Source organism: Hippocampus zosterae, chromosome 4 (assembly GCF_025434085.1).
Source record: "Hippocampus zosterae strain Florida chromosome 4, ASM2543408v3, whole genome shotgun sequence".
Taxonomy (NCBI): domain Eukaryota; kingdom Metazoa; phylum Chordata; class Actinopteri; order Syngnathiformes; family Syngnathidae; genus Hippocampus; species Hippocampus zosterae.
This window is the reverse complement of record NC_067454.1, coordinates 15293229-15315078: the sequence shown is the minus strand read 5'-3', so window position 1 is coordinate 15315078 and position 21850 is coordinate 15293229. Positions and strand designations below refer to the sequence as shown.

The window sequence follows — 21850 nt, the reverse complement described above, 5'->3', positions numbered from 1 at the left end:
GGGTGTCCCCCGCCTACTGCCCGAAGACAGCTGGGATAGGCTCCAGCACCCTCCGCGACCCTAGTGAGGATCAAACGGCTCGGAAGATGAATGAATGAATGAATGAATGAAAACATACATCTCATCTTGAAAGGCAATTTAAAATTAAAATAAAATGGAGAACAACAGGCTGAATAAGTGTACGATACACTAACGTTACATGACTGACATGCCTGGTAATGTCAGTAACGACATAACATTAAGAATTATCCAGATAACTCTAGCATAAAGAACATGCTAACAAGTTTAACACACTATAAGTTTCACTCCAAATCACTAAATCCAATGAAATATTCATCCTCTGTGTCACTTTTAAACAACTCCCCCAACTCGGGGGGTCGACGTTACGCCGCTTCCTCTTCTACATCGCTTTCGTCAGACTCATCGTCAATTAATCAACACAGGCCGAGTGCACCCTCTTGTAGTTTAATGTGAAAATAACATGTGAAATGACAATCATGTGTTAATAATTTCACACATAAGTCGCTCCAGAGTTTAAGTCGTACCCCCGGCCAAACTATGAAAAAGAAATGTGGCTTAGAGTCCGGAAAATACGGTACATATATATCAATTTGACAAGTTGTCAGTTTATAAACACCCTAAGAATAGGCTGTGACTAAATGTTCAAACCAAGGCAGGTAGGAACAACTCTTTCTCCAAAACAAGCTGCCAAGTGTTATCCAACAGCATTCAAATGACCTGAAGTCCTTACAAAAGGTGTCTTCAAGTCTCATGTTGTGTTGAACACTAAACTTCTGCCTTGACCAAGAGCTGTTTTAATAAAAAAATCCTCCTGAGTGCAGAACAAGGCGGCATTCTTGTAGCTTACATTCTTTTGATATCCAATCGTCTTAGTCACTGAAATTGTCACTGCTGTTAGGGTCAGGGTGAAACTCAAGACGAGTGAGGTAGCATTTTGTGTGTTCACGTGGCGGTTCACATTAGGTCCATCATTTTAAAATAAATGTAAAAGTGATTTGAACTACTTTAATGTGAAACAATACTCACAGAACATACAATTAGTGATAAAACAGGCAGGTTACCATTCGAAAGAGTTGCGTTCAAATGACAGTGTTCCTGTTGTTTACTACAACGGTCTTAGTGCACCTGTGGATCTCTTCATCATGCCTGAGAGTGACATTAAGTGTACTGATCACAAGTAAAAAGCAGAGGCCTCAAAACGTGGAAAGAAAGTGTTTGGCGTCTCATAAGAGGACTTACGCAACACTGCATGTTTGATGAGCATCGTCAATACATTTCTTGACATCTGACATTCAGTAATCTTACCAATACCATTGTAAAATCAGAAATCAAACTATTTTAGCAACATCTATAAATAAACTATGCAAAATATATGAAACAGGCCTCCTGATGAGGTAAGGCACCAGCCCTGTAGATATGTTACTCATATGGGAATAGTATGTACAGTGCCCTCCATAATTATTGGCACCCCTGGTTGAGATGTGTTTTTTAGCTTCCAATTATTTTATTTTTTTTCTAAATAATATGGGACCTTAATGGAAAAAAAGAGAAAAATCCAACCTTCAATACAAGTGCATTTATTCAGTGGGGAAAAAATCCCACATAAAGAAATAATTATTTGACATCAAATCACCTGTTCCACAATTATTGGCACCCTTAACAATTCCCAGGAAATAAACATAATTGAAGCATTTCTGTCATTTCTACAGTAGTTTACAAAGTTTACCAGAGTATGTAGGAACATTTAATTAGTAATTCATCACTTCCTGTCTCCCTGGGGTATAAATATGACGTGACACCGAGGCCATTTCTCTTATCCACTCTTAAACATGGGAAAGACAAAGGAACACAGCATACAAGTGAGGCAGATGTGCGTCGACCTTCACAGGTCAGGCAGAGGCTACAAGAAGATTGCCACTCAACTGCAGCTGCCCATATCCACTGTGAGAGGAATAATTAAGAAGTTCAAAACAACTGGAACAGTGGTAAACAAGCCTGGACGAGGAGCCAAGTTTATTTTGCCACCACGCACAGTGAGGAGGATGGTAAGAGAAATCAAAAGATCTCCAAAGCTCACTGTTACAGAATTACAACAAATGGTAGCATCCTGGGGTCACAAAGTCTCCAAATCAACCATCAGGCGCTGTCTACACGCCAACAAGCTGTTTGGGAGGCATGCACGGAGAAAACCTTTCCTCACTCACAATCATAAACGCAAGCGTCTGGAGTTCGCCAAGCGGTATTGGGGCTTCAACTGGGACCGTGTGCTTTGGTCAGATGAGACCAAGATTGAGCTTTTTGGCAACAAACACTCTAAGTGGGTCTGGCGTACCACGAAAGATGCGCATGCTGAAAAGCACCTCATACCCACTGTGAAGTATGGGGGTGGGTCAGTGATGCTGTGGGGCTGTTTCGCTTCCAAAGGCCCTGGGAACCTTGTTAGGGTGCATGGCATCATGAATGCTTTGAAATACCAGGACATTTTAAATCAAAATCTGTTGCCCTCTGCCCGAAAGCTGAAGCTGGGTCGTCACTGGGTCTTTCAGCAAGACAATGACCCTAAACATATGGCCAAATCTACACAGAAATGGTTCACCAGACACAAAATCAAGCTCCTCCCATGGCCATCTCAGTCCCCTGACCTCAACCCCATTGAGAACCTGTGGGGTGAGCTGAAGAGGAGAGTACAGAGGAGAGGACCCAGGTCTCTGGATGATTTAGAGAGATTCTGCAAAGAGGAATGGCTGAAGATCCCTCTTTCTGTCTTTTCCCATCTTGTGAAACATTATAGGAGAAGATTAGGTGCTGTTTTGTTGGCAAAAGGGGGTTGTACAAAATATTAACACCAGGGGTGCTAATAATTGTGACACACATTATTTGATGTCAAATAATTATTTCTTTATGTGGGATTTTTTCCCCACTGAATAAATGCACTTGTATTGAAGGTTGGATTTTTCTCTTTTTTTCCATTAAGGTCCCATATTATTTAGAAAAAAAATAAAATAATTGGAAGCTAAAAAACACATCTCAACCAGGGGTGCCAATACTTATGGAGGGCACTGTATGTACTGTGAACTGTCCCTAACAAGCTGTTCCCCTTGTGAGATTTGCTGTGCTAGTTTTTTTTTCTTCCAGGGGGCTGACACCAAGAAACAACAAGCTTGCCAAAGCTTCAATTCACCACGGGGATAAGTCAACCTGCCACGGACTACAAGTACAAATTGTACTACAAGCATAAAAACATAACAGGCTTTGAAAATCACGTTCTTGAAAGTTGGGGTGAATTATTCTGAGTACACAAAGAGTGGTGATTAAATGTAGGAGGTCGCTATCCGGCAAGCACTGAGTTTTTCCACCACCTTTACTCGCTCGCACGACGGCCTAATCAGCCGCTTTCTCGCAAAAAAAAAAAAAACACAACAGCGGCAGAATTAAGTAATGGTGTCATAAGAGTATCGCTACAGTTCTTGTGTCGCTTGGGGGTGAGGCGGGGGGGTCACTCAGGGTAAGAACATTGCTCTTACAGGGTTGCCGCAAATTATCGGCGTGATCAATTTCTTTTCTGTACTTCAGTATGTTTGTTTGCGTCTTTCACTAACAGCAAAACTCTATTAAATGAGGGATACAAGCTGTCAGAGGTTTTGTGTGCAAAACCACGGAAATGACAAGCTGGGCTGCATTCCTCATCGCTATCCCTAATCAAGAGGTCATCACTTAGGAATCGACCACTCAGTCATTGAAATCACAGTGTAAGGAAAAAAAACAGGAGAAAATTGTTTGGAAGTAGTTAGCTTTGCTCGATGTAAGTAAAATGGCAATGATTGTATAGTCTTACGGTTTTGACCAAAGCATACATGGGGTCTCATGAACTGACATCAACAACTACGCAATAGATCATCAGTCCATATTGAACTCGTTCTGGTGTGGCTGAATTTGCTTTAATGATATGACCTCGGTCACTCAGTCAAATTTTCTATATGTCTCGAATGAGCTTGTAAAAATGTAACCCACGCCTGATTAGTCATTACAATCGGAGGTCTCGTTAAGTCATGGTACATTCAAATCTTATTTACAGTTTTAAATCCGCAAACTCCCCTTTGAAGTGACAGTATAAAATCAAAGAAGAAAGGAAGATACACTGGAGATTGAGCTATTTCTGGTCCATTGACGGTGGTCAACTGGGAGTATAATAGTGCCCTGCATGAACGGTGGAATATTATGCTCATCTTGTGTGGTTAAACAAGGTCTCCAAATATTAGCAACCCCTCTAAGTAGGACGTCCTGTAAACTATAACTGCACAAACTGATGGTGTCACTCAACATAAAAAAAAGTCTCTCATCTGAAAACCCCCCACATATTACTGTATACATTATTTAATTGAGTTTTGCAGCAAAGCTGTGGTTGCTCTTCAACTTTTGTGTGTGTGCGCGCAAAAGAGAAGTAATTTGACAGTAAAAAAATGTTTTACTTATGTATTTAAATACATTTCAGCATGAATATTTTTTGTTAATTTTATATGCACACACACACACACACACACACACACACACACACTTTTACTCAACTATGGGAGTTAAATTGATCGATACTTCTATTTCATTTGTTTTCTTTACCCCAGTGTCCCCCCTCTGCTTCCCCCCCATAAGTATTTGTATGAACAAGCGTGAGCCACCACTAGCAATCTAAATTTGAAACTCTGCACAATGATAGCAACACATTTCAGCCAACAACAAGCTAACAGGAGTCGCAGTACTGAAAGAGCTTCGCTTTAAGTGGACTATGTGACAACTGAAGTGCACATTTGCGAATCACTCGGTTGCTGACTCACGCCCGCACACCTGGCATTTGACCCTCACACAAAGTAAGAAGTTAAGGCAGTGAAAAACTGCCTTAACTTATTGGGGGGAAAAAAAAGCTAATCGGCAAAAGTTGACCAGTCATGAAAACTAATTACAGAACCCCACACACTGCGCAAGTTCACTTGTGTCCGTCTCACATGCTGTTTTTTCCGTTGCTGTGAGGGGTCGCTTACATGTTAAAAATCAAGACAGTACCAGACTTTTAAATTGTGCAGGTGTGCTAAAGGTATCCCTTTACATAGAGAGAGACCAATTTCGGTTTGATCATGTTGCTGAATTGTGTACTAATATAGCTCATCTTTCTCAGAAATATTTTTGTTTATGCACTAGTCTGTTTATCAATAAATTTGACATTCTGATCTACTATTACAAGACCAACATCATGCAATTCCGTGATGCTTGTTAAGAAGTAGTTTGTGCATTTAGAAATTTGACACACCTATTTCCATCCATCCGAATGCCAGTTTATGACTTTTGTGACAATCTTGTTTATTTAGGTGCAACATTAATCTTCAATTTGTACATGATGACACTTACAATTGGTTACAAAAAAACCCAAAACTAAATATACCTCTCAGGATAAGACCTTTTATTTACACTTGGGGCGACTATGCTACTGGATTTGAATGTGGGTCATTAAAGTGGAACTTAAAGAGCTACGTATTGTAGGACGTGATACTTTGTCCAAAAAGTTTGAGATCCAGACACCTGTTAGGCTTAAACAAATTATCCAGCTTTCCAAAATTGCAACACTGCTTTCGGTGACACAAATGACACACATTTTGGCTAACGACGAGCTAACAGGAGTAGCAATTCAAGTTCCTACCAGTGGAATAAGTTGCCTTCCTCTTGACTGGGATGAAACGATTACATGACGGTTGGGGCCTGAAACTGTTCCCCGTGTACACGAATATGCGATCGTGGTTAGAAATTACACCTGACCCTGTCCACAGGATCTGATGCGGTTTTAGGCCTTTTTTTCGGCGTTGTTAGCTTGCTACCTTGTCACTCGTTTACATCCCCGTTTTCTTTCAATGAATACCACGGGTATGTACACTCAAATGGAGTGTTGATTACGTTAGCATGGTGAAAGTAAATTCGATATACGGTGTTGTCACGTCGATTATGTCTGGGAGTCGCGTGGTATGAATGATAAAGTGTACCTAACTTAGCTTCTGACAGCCACAACCCCGGTGCACCGAGGAGCACTTCCTATGCAGCGCCACGGTGAGTTGTCAACGTAAATACCAACAAAACGACCAACTATTTTTATCGTGTCGGATAGTTTCCGCACGTCTTCTGACAGACGCATACTCGCGATGGACTTACCAGCCGTGGTGACGCCAGAAAGTAAGTGGAATCGTCTCTATTAGCAATGGAGGGAGGAACACACTCGACATGCAAAATGGTGGCTACTCCAGCCTCAGCACATCTACCGCAGGCGGAGGGTTACACTGACATGTCCCCAAAGGTTTTGGAGCAATGTTTGCTCAAGTTAAGCAGCGTACAGTAGCGTTAGCTTTCATCGGAGGACTTGTTTAAATCGTGGCGTTGTTCTGCTCGATGGCGTATGACTGATGATCGCTGGATAACATGGGTAAAGCACTGATCATATCCGTATTGTTTGTCCACATTGGTTAGAATGTGCGCAATGTTGTCTAGCGCCTGTTCTGTTGCATCGTTTTTATAAAGAGCTAGCCTGTTGTTAGCCAGCTCGCTAACGTCAATTTATTGCTGTTACAAGCGAATCGAATAAAAAGTAAGGGTGACAAGCATTTTGCTGTGCGGTGGTTGTGCTTTCGCTTTTGATTCGAACGTGATGGGCACATTTCAGTGGTATCATTTTTGTTGATGTGGATTTACTTTCTGTTTAAGCTCCCCCTCCTCTCCTCCTCCTCTCCAGCGGAAGAATATCCCTTTTCTTGTCAATGTGGTGATACGGTCCTTTTACTCGTGGCATTCAGTGATGACGACTTGTTCGCGCAATGTTGTGGCACTGTGTGTGTGTCGCGGCATAGAGCGCCATCTAGCGGCACATGTTGTATATGTAAGAGAAACATCGATGATAATGAATGTCTAAAATCCAACAACTCTGGTTCTCTCAATTATGTATTTGTATATGTCAAGGCGTTTGAGTATTTATTTGATGTACCTGATATCCGACTTCGATGTACGAGCACACTATTTGTCCTTACTTGTCAGCAAGGGCATATTAGTCATTTGGGGGCCCATGTTTAACCCAATTCAGGGGACCGTCCCCCTTCATGTACCACAAATATTTTAAAGTTTAATGTTTACCATTGACTAAAGTAAGAATTTGAGAATGTTAAAGTACTGTACTTCGAATCCATCTTGAACATTTTTTATCCAACAAATGAATAATGTCAATGATTTTACTGAATTTGAACATATCTGAACAATATTTAATATTGTTTATCCATTAATGCTCACATCTTCGTGGTCAAAAACCATCACTTTTGTCTCTCTCCATTTCATCTCTACTTCATCCCCCACAGCAAAGCTAAGTGACAATAAAATGAATGACATAAAAACTACTGCAGTTGGGTGGAGTGTCTTTAAAAGAAACCCCAAATTTTATCATTTCATAATTATAATATTGTGGTACTTAATTATGAAATCTTTGCCTAATTATGCTTCATGATACCACCGCAAAATTAATATCCACCCTAATGCGGTGATACCACTGTGTTATTAAAACCTATCTGGACCGTAGTGTGAGTTCCTCAGAATGTTGTACAAATGATCATTTAAAAATGTACACACTTTGAGAATGATAGAAATAAACTGTTGCATATTGATATTTTAGTGTTTCCCAATTACTGTGAGAAAACGGGATCAAAGATTTCGCAAATGCATCTAATTAATTTTTGCTTATTATTATTTAACGTAATTTGAACATTTTTGTTATTTCAGAAGAGTGTATCAAATTTCGACCCCATTTGCATTAATCAGTGCCTCAGAAGTAGATCTGTTTGCAAAAGGTTGGTACACCCTGCGCTAATGTAAAATAGTAGATGTGGTCATTGTTTCCCAATTGAATTTAGCTTTCCTTTGTCATCAAATGTCAGATTACTTTTTAGACAAACCACAGCAGTTGTAGTAGTCATACTTCTCTTGAATTTGTATCTCTCTCTTGATGAGATTAAATGCATTGTCTACTACACATTTAGGAACATGAGTTTTATTTCATCCGGAATGCCCCGGCATATTTAACGCATATTTAGTGGACGCGTTTGTGTTCTGCCTGCCCGACTAGCTTAAGTGCTAACACTTCCGTGTTGGCTCTACGTATCCCGCAATGCACTGCAGCGCCCTTTACGCGATAGATCAGCTGAGCTCGAGCGTCGCCGCAGTAAGCACGCGCCCGTTAGCGGCGTGTGCGCGCCCGTAGTCGGAGCTGCTGCGTGGCGGCTCAGACAATCCCAGTTCATAAAAACGGAGCCCGCCATTGATAATATACCGTTTTATTTTTATCACCACCGCAAGGATGTGACGCTCTATATGAATTATTTTTTATTTATTTTTTTTTAAATTTTATTTTATTGCCTCTCTGAATCGACGGTCTGGAAACATAAATCATTTCCCCCCTGAAGCGCGCGGACGGGAAACATCCTGGGGGTGTGGAAGGGGATTCTACCTCTTTTTTTTTCATTCCCTGCGTGTGGACTATAATATGTCCAGGCGAAAACAGACCAACCCCTTCAAAGTTGATTGTAGGTATTTCAGATATCTATGTACTGTATGTTTGTTGTGACTACACTTAGGTCTGCTAGGGTTAGTCCAGCTGTTTGTGTGACCGTCAACAGAATTACCGAAAGTATACCTGGACTGGTTTGTGTCCTACAAGAATAATGTGATGCAGGGGATTTGAGTATTGATTTGTGAGACAACTGCAGCTTTGCCTGACGTCTGAGAAGCTTGCGAGTCACATGTAGAAATGCATGGAGCCACATGACACTGTATGTTATTACATGTTTTTACAATTGCTATTTTCTTCAGTGCCACATTTGGTTCAGTCATTGTTTGAAATTGTCCTGTGACTGACTCGTGGTCAGTCCAGGGTGTACCCATCTTTCACCATGAGATGCGATAGGGTAATACCTCCCAACCCTACCCCTTCAGGCTGATGCATGTGTGTGGTTTGTGGCTGTCACAATGTAGTGTAGTATTGAGAGAGTCACTCTTATTAATTTGTTAACTAATAATGATTAAAAAAAACTTTTGGAGACATATATATTTAAATAATGGGGTCTTGTTTTAGAGGCTAAATTTATTTCGTGACCATGCTCATCACGCAAATCATCTTTCACTATGGAAATGCCATAAATCCATTCCAGCCATCCAAGTAACACCCTGTGTTGAGGAAATTATCACTCTAGTCTTCACCTTTGTACTTTTATAAATGTTAAAGCATAATTGATAATATAACAACAAAGTATCTGTTCTTACGTCATAATTTCAGGCTTCTCTGCCCATTCACATTGTGCTGCTCCTTCTGATGTGTGCACATTGGCCACAACGGGAACAGTGTAATTCACGATACACAAAGAAAACTCTCTTTGTGTATCTTTCTCTTCTTGGCTCAGTAAGCGGCATTAATATTTTTCACAGATGATAAAGAATATATGGCTGGGGGTATTATTATATATGCCCATTCTGACTATACAATGCTCGCTTGTGTGTGTGTGTGTGTATCATATATATATATATATATATATATATATATATATGTGTGTACTTGTGTATACCCCCTAGGAGTATGCAATACTTTGTAGAGAGTACATGGAAACATTGAATAATTTATTTAAAGGCATTTCATAAGCCCATCAATAAAATGGTGCACATGCACATCTTCTTTCCCCAGGGAGACAATAACCTGTGTCACAGCCATATGTCAACGCAAGTGTCTCATTGAAGCTCAGGTGACTGGTTAAAAAGAGAGTAAAACTGCTATAAGTGGGTCTAAAGGACCTTTGAAGAACTGATTGGACACATGCAAACCAAACGGTTTAAACGTGCGTATTTTGACAGCTTTTCCACACTTTGTGCTGATGTGTGCGTGTGAGTGAGTGCCAAGTAGCGCACCAGTGAGCAAAGGTGAATGTTGAAAACACATTTAAACAAACACACGTAAATGACCATTTATGGAGTCGAGGAAAAAAAAAACTATCTGGTCCGTTTTTTTCCTCCGCAAGCGATAAATCGATACAGTAATTATCAATACAATCCTGGTCGGCAACCATTAAAACTTTTAGCGAACATCTTTGCGACCTTGAACGAACCCTGACGAAAAATCAATATCCGCTAACATTGCAAAGTTTTGTCACTCAGTGGTCTTAATGCTAATCGCTAAAGCTTGTTGAATCTGACTGAGCGGCGAGGGTTGGCGAGTGTTTTACGCACTGCCCGAATGAGAATTTTTCGTCAGGGTTCTCTCAAGGTTGCAAATACGTTCGCCTGATGTCCACGAACAGTTATAATGGTCGCAAAGAGATTTTTCTGTCACCAGGAAATTTTTTACATGTTCAACAATTCAAAACTCTTTGAGACCATTAAAACCGTTGCCACCTTGAATGAACCCAGATTACCAAAAAAACAAACAAACCCCAAAACACATAAAAACATTCGCTATGTGCACACAATCGCAAATACAGTGTATCCGCCGCTCCGTGAGATACTGGCTTAACCATTAAAAACACAAACACAGACATGATTCTTTTAGAGTAGATGACCTTTGATTGAACCCCTACATCACTGCTCCCATTTATCAACTGTATTTAGCTCCAAGGTCTTTTTTTCTTTAGATCAGCATGACATCATGTGATGTACAGTTTCACAACTGTATCCAAGGGGCTCAGTTTTCCATGATAATAAGCACATTTTTGCTGATGTCCCAAAATCAGAGCAGGTGGGTTAATAAAATCAGGTTTCCTGTCTCTGAGCATTGATTAACCTTTAATGAGTTGAGTGTGATAACAGAAGACTAAAAAAGCCATTTCAATGGATGCTCCACTTCATTAATTTTTTTCCACCATGGTATGCTTGGGAACGGTAAACTCTGATCTGGCTCTCGTTTGAACCACAGTAGGTGGTGTGACATCTTTGAAGTGATCTCTCACGATGCAAGGCTTGGGAATCACCGCTGTACTATACTACTCGATGGACATAAAACTTTAAGTTTGAGCTGTAGAGCTTGCTGGAAACATGTCTTAAGACATCAAGGCGATTGCCGTGTGTAATCTGTTGAATTTCTGCATGCTTCATGCAGCTTCTAAGCATAATTTCTCTATCCAGGTTTTGAAATACATCTGGCACTTGTGACTGCTCTAAGCTGTATAAGCTAATGAGCTCATTCGCTACCCTGCAACGGTCCACGGTGCGCGTCGAAATCCTTCCTTTTTGGGCTTTTGGTGATTATTTGTGAGCTCCTTTGAGTTCTAGTACACTACCATTGTCCAATGTTTGACACATCTTCTTTTTTTTGGGTCTGGTATCAAATTTGGTGGAGGAGCAGACCAGACAGGTTAACAAACACACAAACAAAATAGCTTGGAATTCCAGGCAGTTGTGCACATTGCAGCCACAAAAGCATCTTCTCTATTTGGGAAAAAGGCTTTCTGCTCGACCAGGGGTGTCAAACTCATTTTAGTCCCGGGCCAATTTGGAGTTACGTCGTCCCTCGGAGGGCCATTATGGCAGTGAAACCACAAAATTGTTACTTGTACACAACAAATTAATAGATTACTAGTTTTGAAATCAGTCAATAATAATAGTTTGTTCAATTATTGTTCAAGTGAGTGTGTACTGGGTAACAAAATTATTGCAAAATCGCAACGTTATTTATTCCACATGACAATCTGACATTTCAATGCAGATTTTAGCAAGTTCACACACATTATTTCCTTTCACGGGCCACACAAATTGACCTGGCGAACCAGATGCGGCCTCAGGTCTTGAGTTTGACACGTGTGCGCTAGACTTTGAAATGTGACTGTTCTGTTTATTGATGTTGGACCGGGGACCTTGGTTCTAGTCCCTAATATTTTTGTTCGGGTTGAGGTCAGGGTTCCTATCCACTTTTGTAGGGACAACAACTGGGTGTAGGAATGTTTGAAGACCACATTACTTTTATCCAAGAGGATTTGTGTCTGTCTTTTTGCAGGATTATGATTAAAGGCAAAGTTTGCACATTGCCCTTTGAGCTCGGTCTGCATTTAAATGTTGATTTGAGGGTGTATTTACACCTGCACTGTTTGGTCCACTTTGAACGGACCAGACTTCATTTTCCATGCTCCTCCGGACCTATTATGCAGGTGTGAATACACACAAATGAATCCAGTTGCAAATATATTATTATTATTATTTTTTTTTTAACGGACCAAGACTCACTTTGTAAGGTTTCTGTTCAACGGAAGCACCGATCGTCACACACCTCGACGTGTTTAAAGAATATAGCTCACTTGGAAAAAAGGCCAAGTGTGAATACGAACTGTGCCGAACAAAAAAAGGACACCAACGGACTTTCCTGGTGTGAATATACCCTTAGTTTCTTTTTTTTGTGAAGTTAAAGTTGCCTGCTTTGCTGGCCGGACATTCCGCTACTCCACAGACGTTACAGTCTGGTATCGGCAGCAGACGGGTGAATGGAAAGTCTTCCTAGCGATTCGTCTTTTTCAAGCGTTAAAGTAGTAGTAGTAAGTAAAAGTCAACTAGTCGACCATTCGGTTGAACTCCCAAATACGCATCCGTTGGATCAACGTTTTATTCAATGACATTCCTTTTAAAAGTAAAATCCAGAATCCTTGTGAGGATGTAAAGTAAGAGGGGCGGCATTTCCCTGCAGGTTTATACAATGTTTAGTGTCTGGATGTCCGTATTTTGATAGCGACTGAAAGAAGAATGAGAAGGGATTTGATGAATTCAAGTCCTTTTCATTGATTGGCACCCAAGTCGAGTTTTGGTGTCCTATCTTTTGTTTTCCTCAGCCCCCCCTCACCCCACCCCCTATCTCCTCCTCCTCTTCATCGTCTCGTGTTTGTTGGCTGATGAGTTTGTCTCTTTGTCTGAATTCAGTCAGACACTGCGTCACCTCCTGCATACAGACGCACAGACACTCGCAGATAACATCACCGTGGCAAAGACTGATGGAGGGAGGGTAGAGAGACAGATGTACAGACGCAGACTAACAGCAGGGGGGGGTGGGGGGGCATCTCCCACACATCAATCACGAGGCTGTGTGAAGCTCGCTTGTCGTGCTGGTTCATAGTTCAGCACTTAGACACACTCCGGCAGTGCAAACAAACTTCTTGAAGTTCTATGGGAAAACTGCCCAAATTGGGTTCACACGTCAGCTTTATTTGGACAGTGCCGAAGCAGCAGAATGACAGACCACCTTGAGACACATGATTGGGCAATTTATCGTAAAGTTGAATTTGGTATCTCAAATTCATCAAAACATTGTGATCAAAGATATATTATTAGTGTGCCAAATGGTGCCGTGCGTAAATTCGATAGATCTGGTAGGTTGGATCGGATCGTCAGATATTTTGCATTTCATGTCAAATCAGTGATCAGTCGTCAAATGTCTGAAATTTTCCTGCTCAATGACAAGTCAAGTTAAATGTATCTATTTGGCTTCATCGCCAAAGTGTCTCAAAGGGCTTCGCAAACCCGCAGTTGACAAATATGAACAACATCCCCTGATCTTAATCCCGTAGCAGGGCAAAATAAAAATAAAAACATCCGGGGAAATTTAAGAAAGCTTGAGAAATGGGCGCAGATGGAGGGAATCTCCCTTTCAGGATGACCAGGCCGCAATAATTGCTGAGTAAGCAACATTTAACACATAATATGGTGCTTTATAATCATAACTAGACTAGTGTGAGAGTCCATTTCATAAGATGAAGCGCTGCAGGCGCCATTGACGTCCTTGATTGGAATCACAAAGTAAGACATTACAGCAAAACGCAATCTCGTTCACACCAGGGACATTCTGTGCGTCCATTTTTAATAATCAGAGGTTCTCTGCATTTACAGTCAGATTTTAAATGTTCCCCAATATTTGATTGATTATATATATTATATATTTTTTGGGGGGGGGGGGGGTGTCAGGATTCGGGCTGCAATTGCACCTCTCAAATAGCCGGACAGAGATGAATCCATCATTCATTTTCACACTGTCAATTCCACAGCAGCATCTTCCGGGAAGGGAAGTTGAGCAGTTATGCGGGGTCAAGTGTGCTAAAAGATGCGAAGGAGTCGATAAAAGGAGTCACATAGGGGCAAAGCTACGTCCTCCCTATCAGAGCTGGCCGTGTAGCGATGGAACTGTTGGGAGCTGCACACGAGGGCGACTGGGCTGTTCGATGTGTGGGTGGTAGTGAGAGAGAAGAAAAGAAGGCTGGTGAGCTTCAGGGAAAAAAAAAGAATGCAGCCTACTTTCCGCTCCAGGACTGCAGCACGTATTAGGCTGTGTGTGCGTGTGAAACAGTAATCGGGGGGTTGGGATGCAAATGAAGTGAGCACGTATGTCACCGAGCTCGACTGGCATCACATTCATGATGTTTCAGCGCAGGATGGCTGATGGGAAAGCGGCCTGCTCTGCATTGGTGATGATTACCTACTGGATGGGCTAAAGAGATTTTTGGTGGCTGCTCGTTTCCCTTTGAACTCCCCCAAACTCGAAGCACTGATAATCAAATCAAATGGCAATGCGTTCTCAGGGGAGAAGCTTGCACGCGCTACTGTGTTTCAGGGGACCGCTGGTGTGTGCAGGCGTCTTGAAAAATTAATGACTTCTTGTGGTAAATAAGGCATTCAAGTCAGATTTCACGTTGCTATGACGACAAAGAGCCTTGGATCATTGTTTTGGAACGTTAAACCTTTTTGCTATGTTGTTGTCCACTTAAATATTATGGTCCATTCCCATTAGTAATTAGTTTGTTCCTAAACAGTGCAATAATGATTATTCTTCTTGTAGTCTTATAAATCGAAATAAGATACACATATCACTCCTTGTTCAGTTACCAAGTTTTTTGTAACCTACAAAGATGAGTCCAAGGAAAATTATTTCAAAAACGTTTCTAGCATTCATGTGATCTGTAACTTCTCAAACTCAATTGAAGAATATTTTTTCACTCATTGAACAAAAGCATATCTCCAAAGCACATATGGGGAGAAATGTGTCATGGTCTAATGAAACAAAGGTTGTAGTTTTTGGTAATAATTATTCCAAAAGGTTTGATTGATTGTAACAAAACAAAAAAAAAGTGAACACGAGTTTGAATTTGATAGCTTAAGACCGAAAGCAGCCAGATTCCCAGCTATGAGGGTGTGCACACTTATGCAAACATTTCAATTGTTTTTACTCTCCTTTAAAAAATATATATATACTGTATATCAATTGAGCTGAGTTATAGGTGATATTAATGGTGGAAAAGTTGTGATATTATTTGTCTTTTCATGTCACAAAAACCTGGCTGCTTAACAGGGGTGTGTTGACTTTTTATATCCACGATCTAAATGTAATCCTATATTGCACACATTTTTACTTGTGGCTTTTCTTTAGTATACAGTAATTAAATTATACAAAGTGTCTTACATAACAATGATTTCTACTATTAAAATAAAAAAAAGAAAGTAAAAGTTAAATTGTGACCTAGTGTTGAGCATGTTTGCCACACAGTTGAGAGGTACCAGGTTCAAATCTTGGTTCAGTACTTCATGTGTACAGTTGAAAATGGATGGATGAAACATAAAAATTTTGGACCGCTATACTTCATGAAACGACTTGAGTTTAATCGACGGTGTCGCAGCTGTCAAAGTGTGTGTTGCTGGTATTGCATTTGAATGTTTTCATGAGCTGATCCCACTGTTAGTAATTACAGCAATGTACCGCCAGCTTTTTTAGCTGACGCGACTTTTTTTATCCCATTTATTTCGCAGCTGAGTAATTGTCCGACGGGCAGAATGATTTTTGCACCATCGTTATAAATACGGCAGTGAGTTTAATGGCCGGCATTGCGGCCCAAATCCTCCCATAATAATCTCTATTATGATTTATATTTTGACATGAAGCCGGGCGTCAAGCTCAATTTTCAACACAGGCCACTTGGTTGCGACGGTTTCCATCAGAGGGCTGTTTTGACTTGGATCAGGAAACCCTATCTCGCAGCCGTACAAGCACTCCGTGTAGGACGTACCTGAGAATCATCTTCCCCGACTTCTCTCCAGGGCCATTCCACACTTCCGGCATCACGGGATTTCAGCATACGATTAACATGGACGGCAGGGACGAGTTCACCGAAGACAGTGAGTGCTGCAGCAACAACTCGCAGGAAGTCGTCGGACACGAGAGCGCCACAGGTAGAGGACGACGGAGGGACGCGGCAGGGATGGGCAACATTCCTCGCACTGAGGCGGTGTTAGTGAGAGTAAGCCCTGCCCTGTGCTCTGTTGTCCCGTCTGTATTGATAGGGCTGTGTTTGCCTCCATAGAAGACAGCGAAAGCGACCCGGACTCCTCGTCCAACGCCTCGGCCGATGACCACATGACTGCCAAGAGGGCGCCGTGCCGCCTGCAAGGAGCAGGAGTCAAAGAGGTGAGAGCGATGGATGGTTCGTTGACTTACTTAGGCAATGGCGCGATACCCTGCTTCTCTTTTTCAGAGGGTGACTCCATTAGAGGGTGCAAATTTTTCACACAAATGGCCTGGCTTGACCTGGCATGTAATTACACAATAATAAACATTTTTGGGGGGTATTTTTTTGGGCTGGGTTAGCGCCCTGCAAGCAAAGCTGCCCTGTGTGGCCACATATAATGCACATGCCATAAACAGCCGCTGATTGACTGTGTTATCCATAAATCTCTTTTGCTTCAACTAAGTACAAATAACACAGTGGACCCGCAAATGTTTGCAGTTCAGCAATTGCAAATTCACCTATTCCCTGAATTTTGGGGGGGGAGAACCCATACCTTGCTTCTACAATTTTTTTTATACCCAATCCCCTACTTATTCACAAGCGAAACACTTTTTTTTCAGTCTGATACCAGTATGAGTATTCCTTCTCGCGTCCTCACCGAGTGAACAATTGCGACTGTTGTCGAAAATAGAAAAATGCGTGTTTACGTCCGACTTCGTTAGGGTTCGTTCAAGGTTGCAAATGTTCGATAAACATTGAGGTTTTGTGATTTTTCTTGTCGCATTGACCTTTTGAGGACATTTTGGACGTGTTCATAATTCTCATGTGACAGGAAAAGTACAGGTGAATGTCTGGTGTCCATTTGAGGATCCTTGAATGAACTCTGAGCAGACCGATACATTTGCTGTCTTTGAAAACACTCGCAATTCTAGACCGGCATACTGACTGGACTGGATAACACAATTCACAAGTTTCCAAGGGTGTCCACTCGTCATGGCAACAACTTCCAGGTGTCGTCTTGGTCTGTTGATATCAAAATATGGACAGCATGATGAAGAGACTGTTTGCAACCAACACAATGCAAGTCTGAGGGCAGTTGTGCCTTTCATTTTGTCCCACAGCAGATGGTGATATTGACCAAAATGGCGGCCGCCTGAGATGGATGAAAATGGATGAATTCCTCTGTTTATTTGACACACGATTAATCAAAATACAATCTTTAGTGTGGGTGGATGCATCATATTCATCCAAAACATTTTTTGCCTTTAGCACCCCTTTAAAGACGAGCGAAAAAGCAGAAGCAGCTCTTACTTCTGCGCGCCTTCTGTTCGCAAATATTCTCCATTTCGGCATCAGAGTGAGTCATGTCTAAGGCACCACACAGCAGTGTGTCACTATGGCTGAGTCATACTGGCTCACTTGCACATTCAATATGTCATTAAAGTGCACTGGCCGAAAGGCTTTGGGAAGTGGGCGAAGCGGGCAGTGAGCCACTTGCGGCTCCAGAAAATTTGACCCTTTTTTTTTTTTAGGGGGTCTAAATATGTTTCTGGAATGTGTGTGGAATATGTATTTGAAGGGCGCTTGGTTTTCCGCAGGAGCACGAAGAAGGCTCAGACCACAGCACAAACTTTGTATGTCCACTGTGCACGCTGGACTTCAGCAGCCCAGAGAAGCTCATCTCCCATGTCTACCAGGTGAACCAAACACAGTATTGTCTCCAAGATCATGTGAAATGCACATTAGATGAAGCTTCACCATCAAATGGAAACAGATACAGACTGATATATACAGTACATTGTGTGTTATTTTATTTTTTTCGCTCTTTAGTTTGCTAGCATATTGCTAACGCTAATTAGCACCTATGTTGGAGCGTATTAACCCTTTAGGCAATGGATTGAAAACAAAAGAGACTGTTTTAGCTGATTTTTTTCCCCAGTCTGTTAGCGTATTGGTAACACTAATTGGCATCTATGTTGCAGTGCGTTAAACCTTATCTCGCACTACTTATATCAGCTTTTTGAACTTGATCATATATAGGTGAATCCTGTATGTCAACAACCACAGCTGAAAACGTTTGTCTGTTAAACAGCACACAAGCATGATGAGCAGCACCAAGAGCTACGTGTGTCCAGTCTGTGGGCGAGCGCTGAGTTCACCCGGCTCGCTCGGACGCCATCTTCTCATCCACTCAGAGGACCGTCTCTCAAACTGTGCCGTGTGCGGCGCACACTTCACCGACACCGACAACTTCAACAGGTACTGCCCTCATTTGGTTAAATTCACCAGTGGTAGTTTCACTGGTGTGTTGTTTTGTTGAATGCTTAGATTATTGTTTGTTAGCTTAGCAGCATTCACTTCTGATTCGCGACATTTGATTGATGGCTTGTGATGTTGTTGACACAGTGGAGTTTAGTAGTGTTTTTATTTTATTTACTTCAATTGTTAGCCATATTGTTAATTTATTTGACTTTTATTTAAATGAACAGGTTCTTGTTTTTTATTGCGTTTGTTTTTGTTCGATTCTTGGAAATCCTTATTTTTATGTGTTGCCGATTTACTTTCCTTTTATTGTATTTGATTAGAATTCTTCTTGTTCCAATATTATTAACTCATTCAGTACCAGCCAATTCAAGACCAAGTCTGAAAAGACATTTTAAAACGTCTTTGGGAGTGAATGAGTTAACTATTTTAGTATATTTCATTTGTAGCTGAATATATTTTGCTCATAACTTATTTTCGTGTGTGTGTGTGTTTCGCTTGGGAGTCTCAACTTGAGCTGAGAGGTTGATTTAAGTCGAAGTGAAGTCAAGGTGTGGCTTTAAAGGGGGGGGGGGTCTTCTTCAAGCTTAGCTGTCTGCTGTTTTTTGCTCCAGGGAGAAGCTCAAGGATGTCCTGGACATGACCAGGGTGGAGGTCCCCGGCGGAAGTGACACTTGTCCCCTGACCCACTCGCTTTCCAGCACTCCCATGGCCAGTCCAGGACCGGGGCCTCATTCCTGTCATGGGCCCAGCCTCAGTCCCAGTTCCTGCCAGGGCCCTCAGTCATGTCAAGTCCACGACCCCAGCAGCAGCCTATGTCAAGCCAATCAAGCATGCCACATGTCCGGACCGTGTCAAGGACCCGCGAGCCAAGGAGCCTCGTTTCCCTCGCTACCCGACAGTTTGTTATCCGAAGGGCCGTCGCTGGCGTCCATCCCTGATGCCCTCACTTCCTCCTCCTCAGGTCTTCCTCCTATCCCAGACATCCTGAGTCCGATGCCCGTGTATCCGGCCGGGGTGCTCCTGGTGTGCAACAGTTGCGTGGCCTACCAGCAGCTGGTGGAGTCCCAGTCCCCCGTGCGAAAATGGGCCTTGCGCCGCAAAAACGAGCCCCTGGAGTCTCGCCTGCACCGGCTGGAGCGTGAGCGCACGGCCAAGAAGAACAAGCGCGCTTGCGAAACAGACGAGGAGCGCGAGCTGCGGCGCCTGCGAGATCGCGAGGCCAAGCGCATGCAGAGGATGCAGGAGTCGGAGGAGCAGCGGGCGCGCCGCCTGCAGCGGGACCGCGACGCCATGCGCCTCAAGAGGGCCAACGAGACGCCTGAGAAACGGCAGGCTAGGCTCGTCCGCGAGCGCGAGGCTAAGAGGATCAAGCGCCGGCTGGAAAAGATCGACCCCGCCCTCAGGACGCAGATCGAGCACGATCCGGCCGCCATGGCCGCACTCACGGCCGACATGAATCTTTTTCAGTTCCCCTGCCCCGTGCCCGTCCCTTCCATGGGCAATGGACTCTTCATGAAGCTGCCCTAAGAGGACTGCAGATGTGACAAACACTTTAAATCAGGGGTGTCCAAACTTCCAAGTGCCATATACAGAAAAATAAAAAACTTAAATACCGTTCCCCATGAAGTCCTTTTAAAGGTGAAACTTTGATGCCTTCTAAAGGTGACACAACAGAAGGCTGCTGTGAGCAATCCTTTCAAATTTGAATGATTCAAAAAAACTCACTAGGTCTTCAAAATTGTGAAAAACTAAGCGGTTGTCCACATCTTCTATACATGTTTTGTTGCAAAAACATATCCACACACATATCCCATAAACAACTAGCAAGAACAGCTACATTTTACACTTGTAAAAGTACCTGAAATACAAACTAAAATATCCTTCATTTTTATATATGTATACATATATAGGCCGAAATGACCTTGGGCCACAGTTTGGACACCTCTGCTCTAATTTATTCCAAGTGTTGTGAATGTTCCAGATATGGACAACCACCTTCAAGCATGTTGTAAAGAGATTGAACCTGTTTATTCTACTTCCTTAAGAGGAGACAGAACGTTTTGCACGCGGACCCCTCAGTGGTGGGAGTGGGAGGGGTTGGGGGACCTCTTTGCCCTGCCCTCACTGTTCAAGTTCCAGTTCGGTTCCGCTTCCTGGACACATTCTACCTCAGCCCCCCCTTTGACTGATGGCGCCTCTTTTTCTACTGCCTCTACTAAACGGGACCAAAACACATCCTTGAGAAACCTTGCTTCTCTTCTTCCCACTCCACTACGGCAGCAAAGAGGTGGTAAATTTCCAGGCAATGTTGCTGGCAATTTAGGGTGGGAAATTTGGAAACTTTTCATGGGAATTGAGGCAAGTGCACTGTCTCAGAAAGAACTGGGAATTACGGTAATGCATGCAGAGATAACAGTGGAGTTTATTCTGTGATCACGGTGATGACTCACCAGGGGGCAGTATAATTTGTACATCCAGACTTAAATGAAGAAAATTGTCACGAGTCGTTGCAAAGCAGACAGCTCTCATAGTAGGAATGTGAGGGCATTACTGAACAGTGAACCCAGGCGTATTCGCGGTTCAGCCTTCACAGTTTTTAAAATTAAAGAAAAAATTACCTACCGTATTTATTTGCTCATATTCATCGTTTTTGTGCTCAGGCCAAAGCCATGCCTCAAAAATATACGTTGCTTTGGCGCCATCTGCTGGCACCTTGGTGCCAAGCGTGTTGAACTGCAGGGAGGAGCTTCATGCTATTTTGTGGCATAAATTACTCGTTTTTTTAATTTTCGAAAGGCATGATGTCCATTTTCGTTGCAGGTTCAGTCCCATGGAAAGTTTCCAACTTTGCAAAATTTTGCAAGCCAACACACCACACAACCTTTGCTATTTCCTCCTTGCATCTCTGCTGCTGGTTCTCAGCAGATGTGACCTCTCTACAGGACTGACTTACAGATGCATCGCCATCCATTGGAGTAGAGCTGGAATCTTGATCAACTTCAGCAATTCGGTTCAAAGTATCAAACACATAAACAGTATTATATAAACTAACCAGTGGAATCGTTCATGATTTTACATGTATTAGAATTTTGACGATGAGAGTTTACATACGGCAGCATAGTGTGCTAGTGGTTAGCTTGTCTGCCTCACAAGGCTGAATTTCTCGGTTATCCAGGACACTAAATTGTCCATATGTGTGAATGTGTTTCTTTTTGAATTTCAGTTTTGAATTGATTTACTGAAATAAATGAACTTTTCTATAA

General features: G+C 42.3%; 2 protein-coding genes across 7 annotated transcripts in view; one reads left to right on the top strand and one right to left on the bottom strand.

Moving 5' to 3' along the window:
* The window catches only part of ap1g1 (adaptor related protein complex 1 subunit gamma 1), a 26663-nt gene extending 20299 nt beyond the window's left edge, over positions 1 to 6364 (bottom strand). For both annotated transcript variants that reach the window (XM_052063772.1, XM_052063773.1), the window contains exon 1: positions 6211 to 6364. The gene's annotated coding sequence lies outside the window, so the exon portion shown is untranslated. The remainder of the gene's footprint in view (positions 1 to 6210) is intronic.
* znf821 (zinc finger protein 821) lies at positions 6346 to 21850 on the top strand. 5 transcript variants are annotated; one of them, XM_052063800.1, is made up of 6 exons: positions 6346 to 6478; positions 16135 to 16266; positions 16401 to 16501; positions 17921 to 18019; positions 18415 to 18581; positions 19199 to 21850. In XM_052063800.1, the coding sequence occupies exons 1-6, from the start codon at positions 6475 to 6477 to the stop codon at positions 20112 to 20114; spliced, it is 1419 nt and encodes a 472-aa protein (XP_051919760.1). In that variant the 5' UTR covers positions 6346 to 6474; the 3' UTR covers positions 20115 to 21850. The 5 variants fall into 5 exon arrangements, with proteins under 5 accessions (XP_051919760.1, XP_051919759.1, XP_051919761.1 ...); XM_052063799.1 differs by having other exon boundaries at positions 16398 to 16501; XM_052063801.1 differs by having other exon boundaries at positions 6454 to 6478; positions 16378 to 16501.

What these genes read in the sequence shown, in the direction of transcription:
- znf821 (XM_052063797.1), top strand. Translation starts at nt 8,576, where the DNA reads ATGTCCAGGCGAAAACAGACCAACCCCTTCAAAGTTGATT. An exon ending in CGGACACGAGAGCGCCACAG is followed by an intron (nt 16,267 to 16,397) that starts GTAGAGGACGAC and finishes TTGCCTCCATAG; the next exon opens with AAGACAGCGAAAGCGACCCG. An exon ending in AAGGAGCAGGAGTCAAAGAG is followed by an intron (nt 16,502 to 17,920) that starts GTGAGAGCGATG and finishes GGTTTTCCGCAG; the next exon opens with GAGCACGAAGAAGGCTCAGA.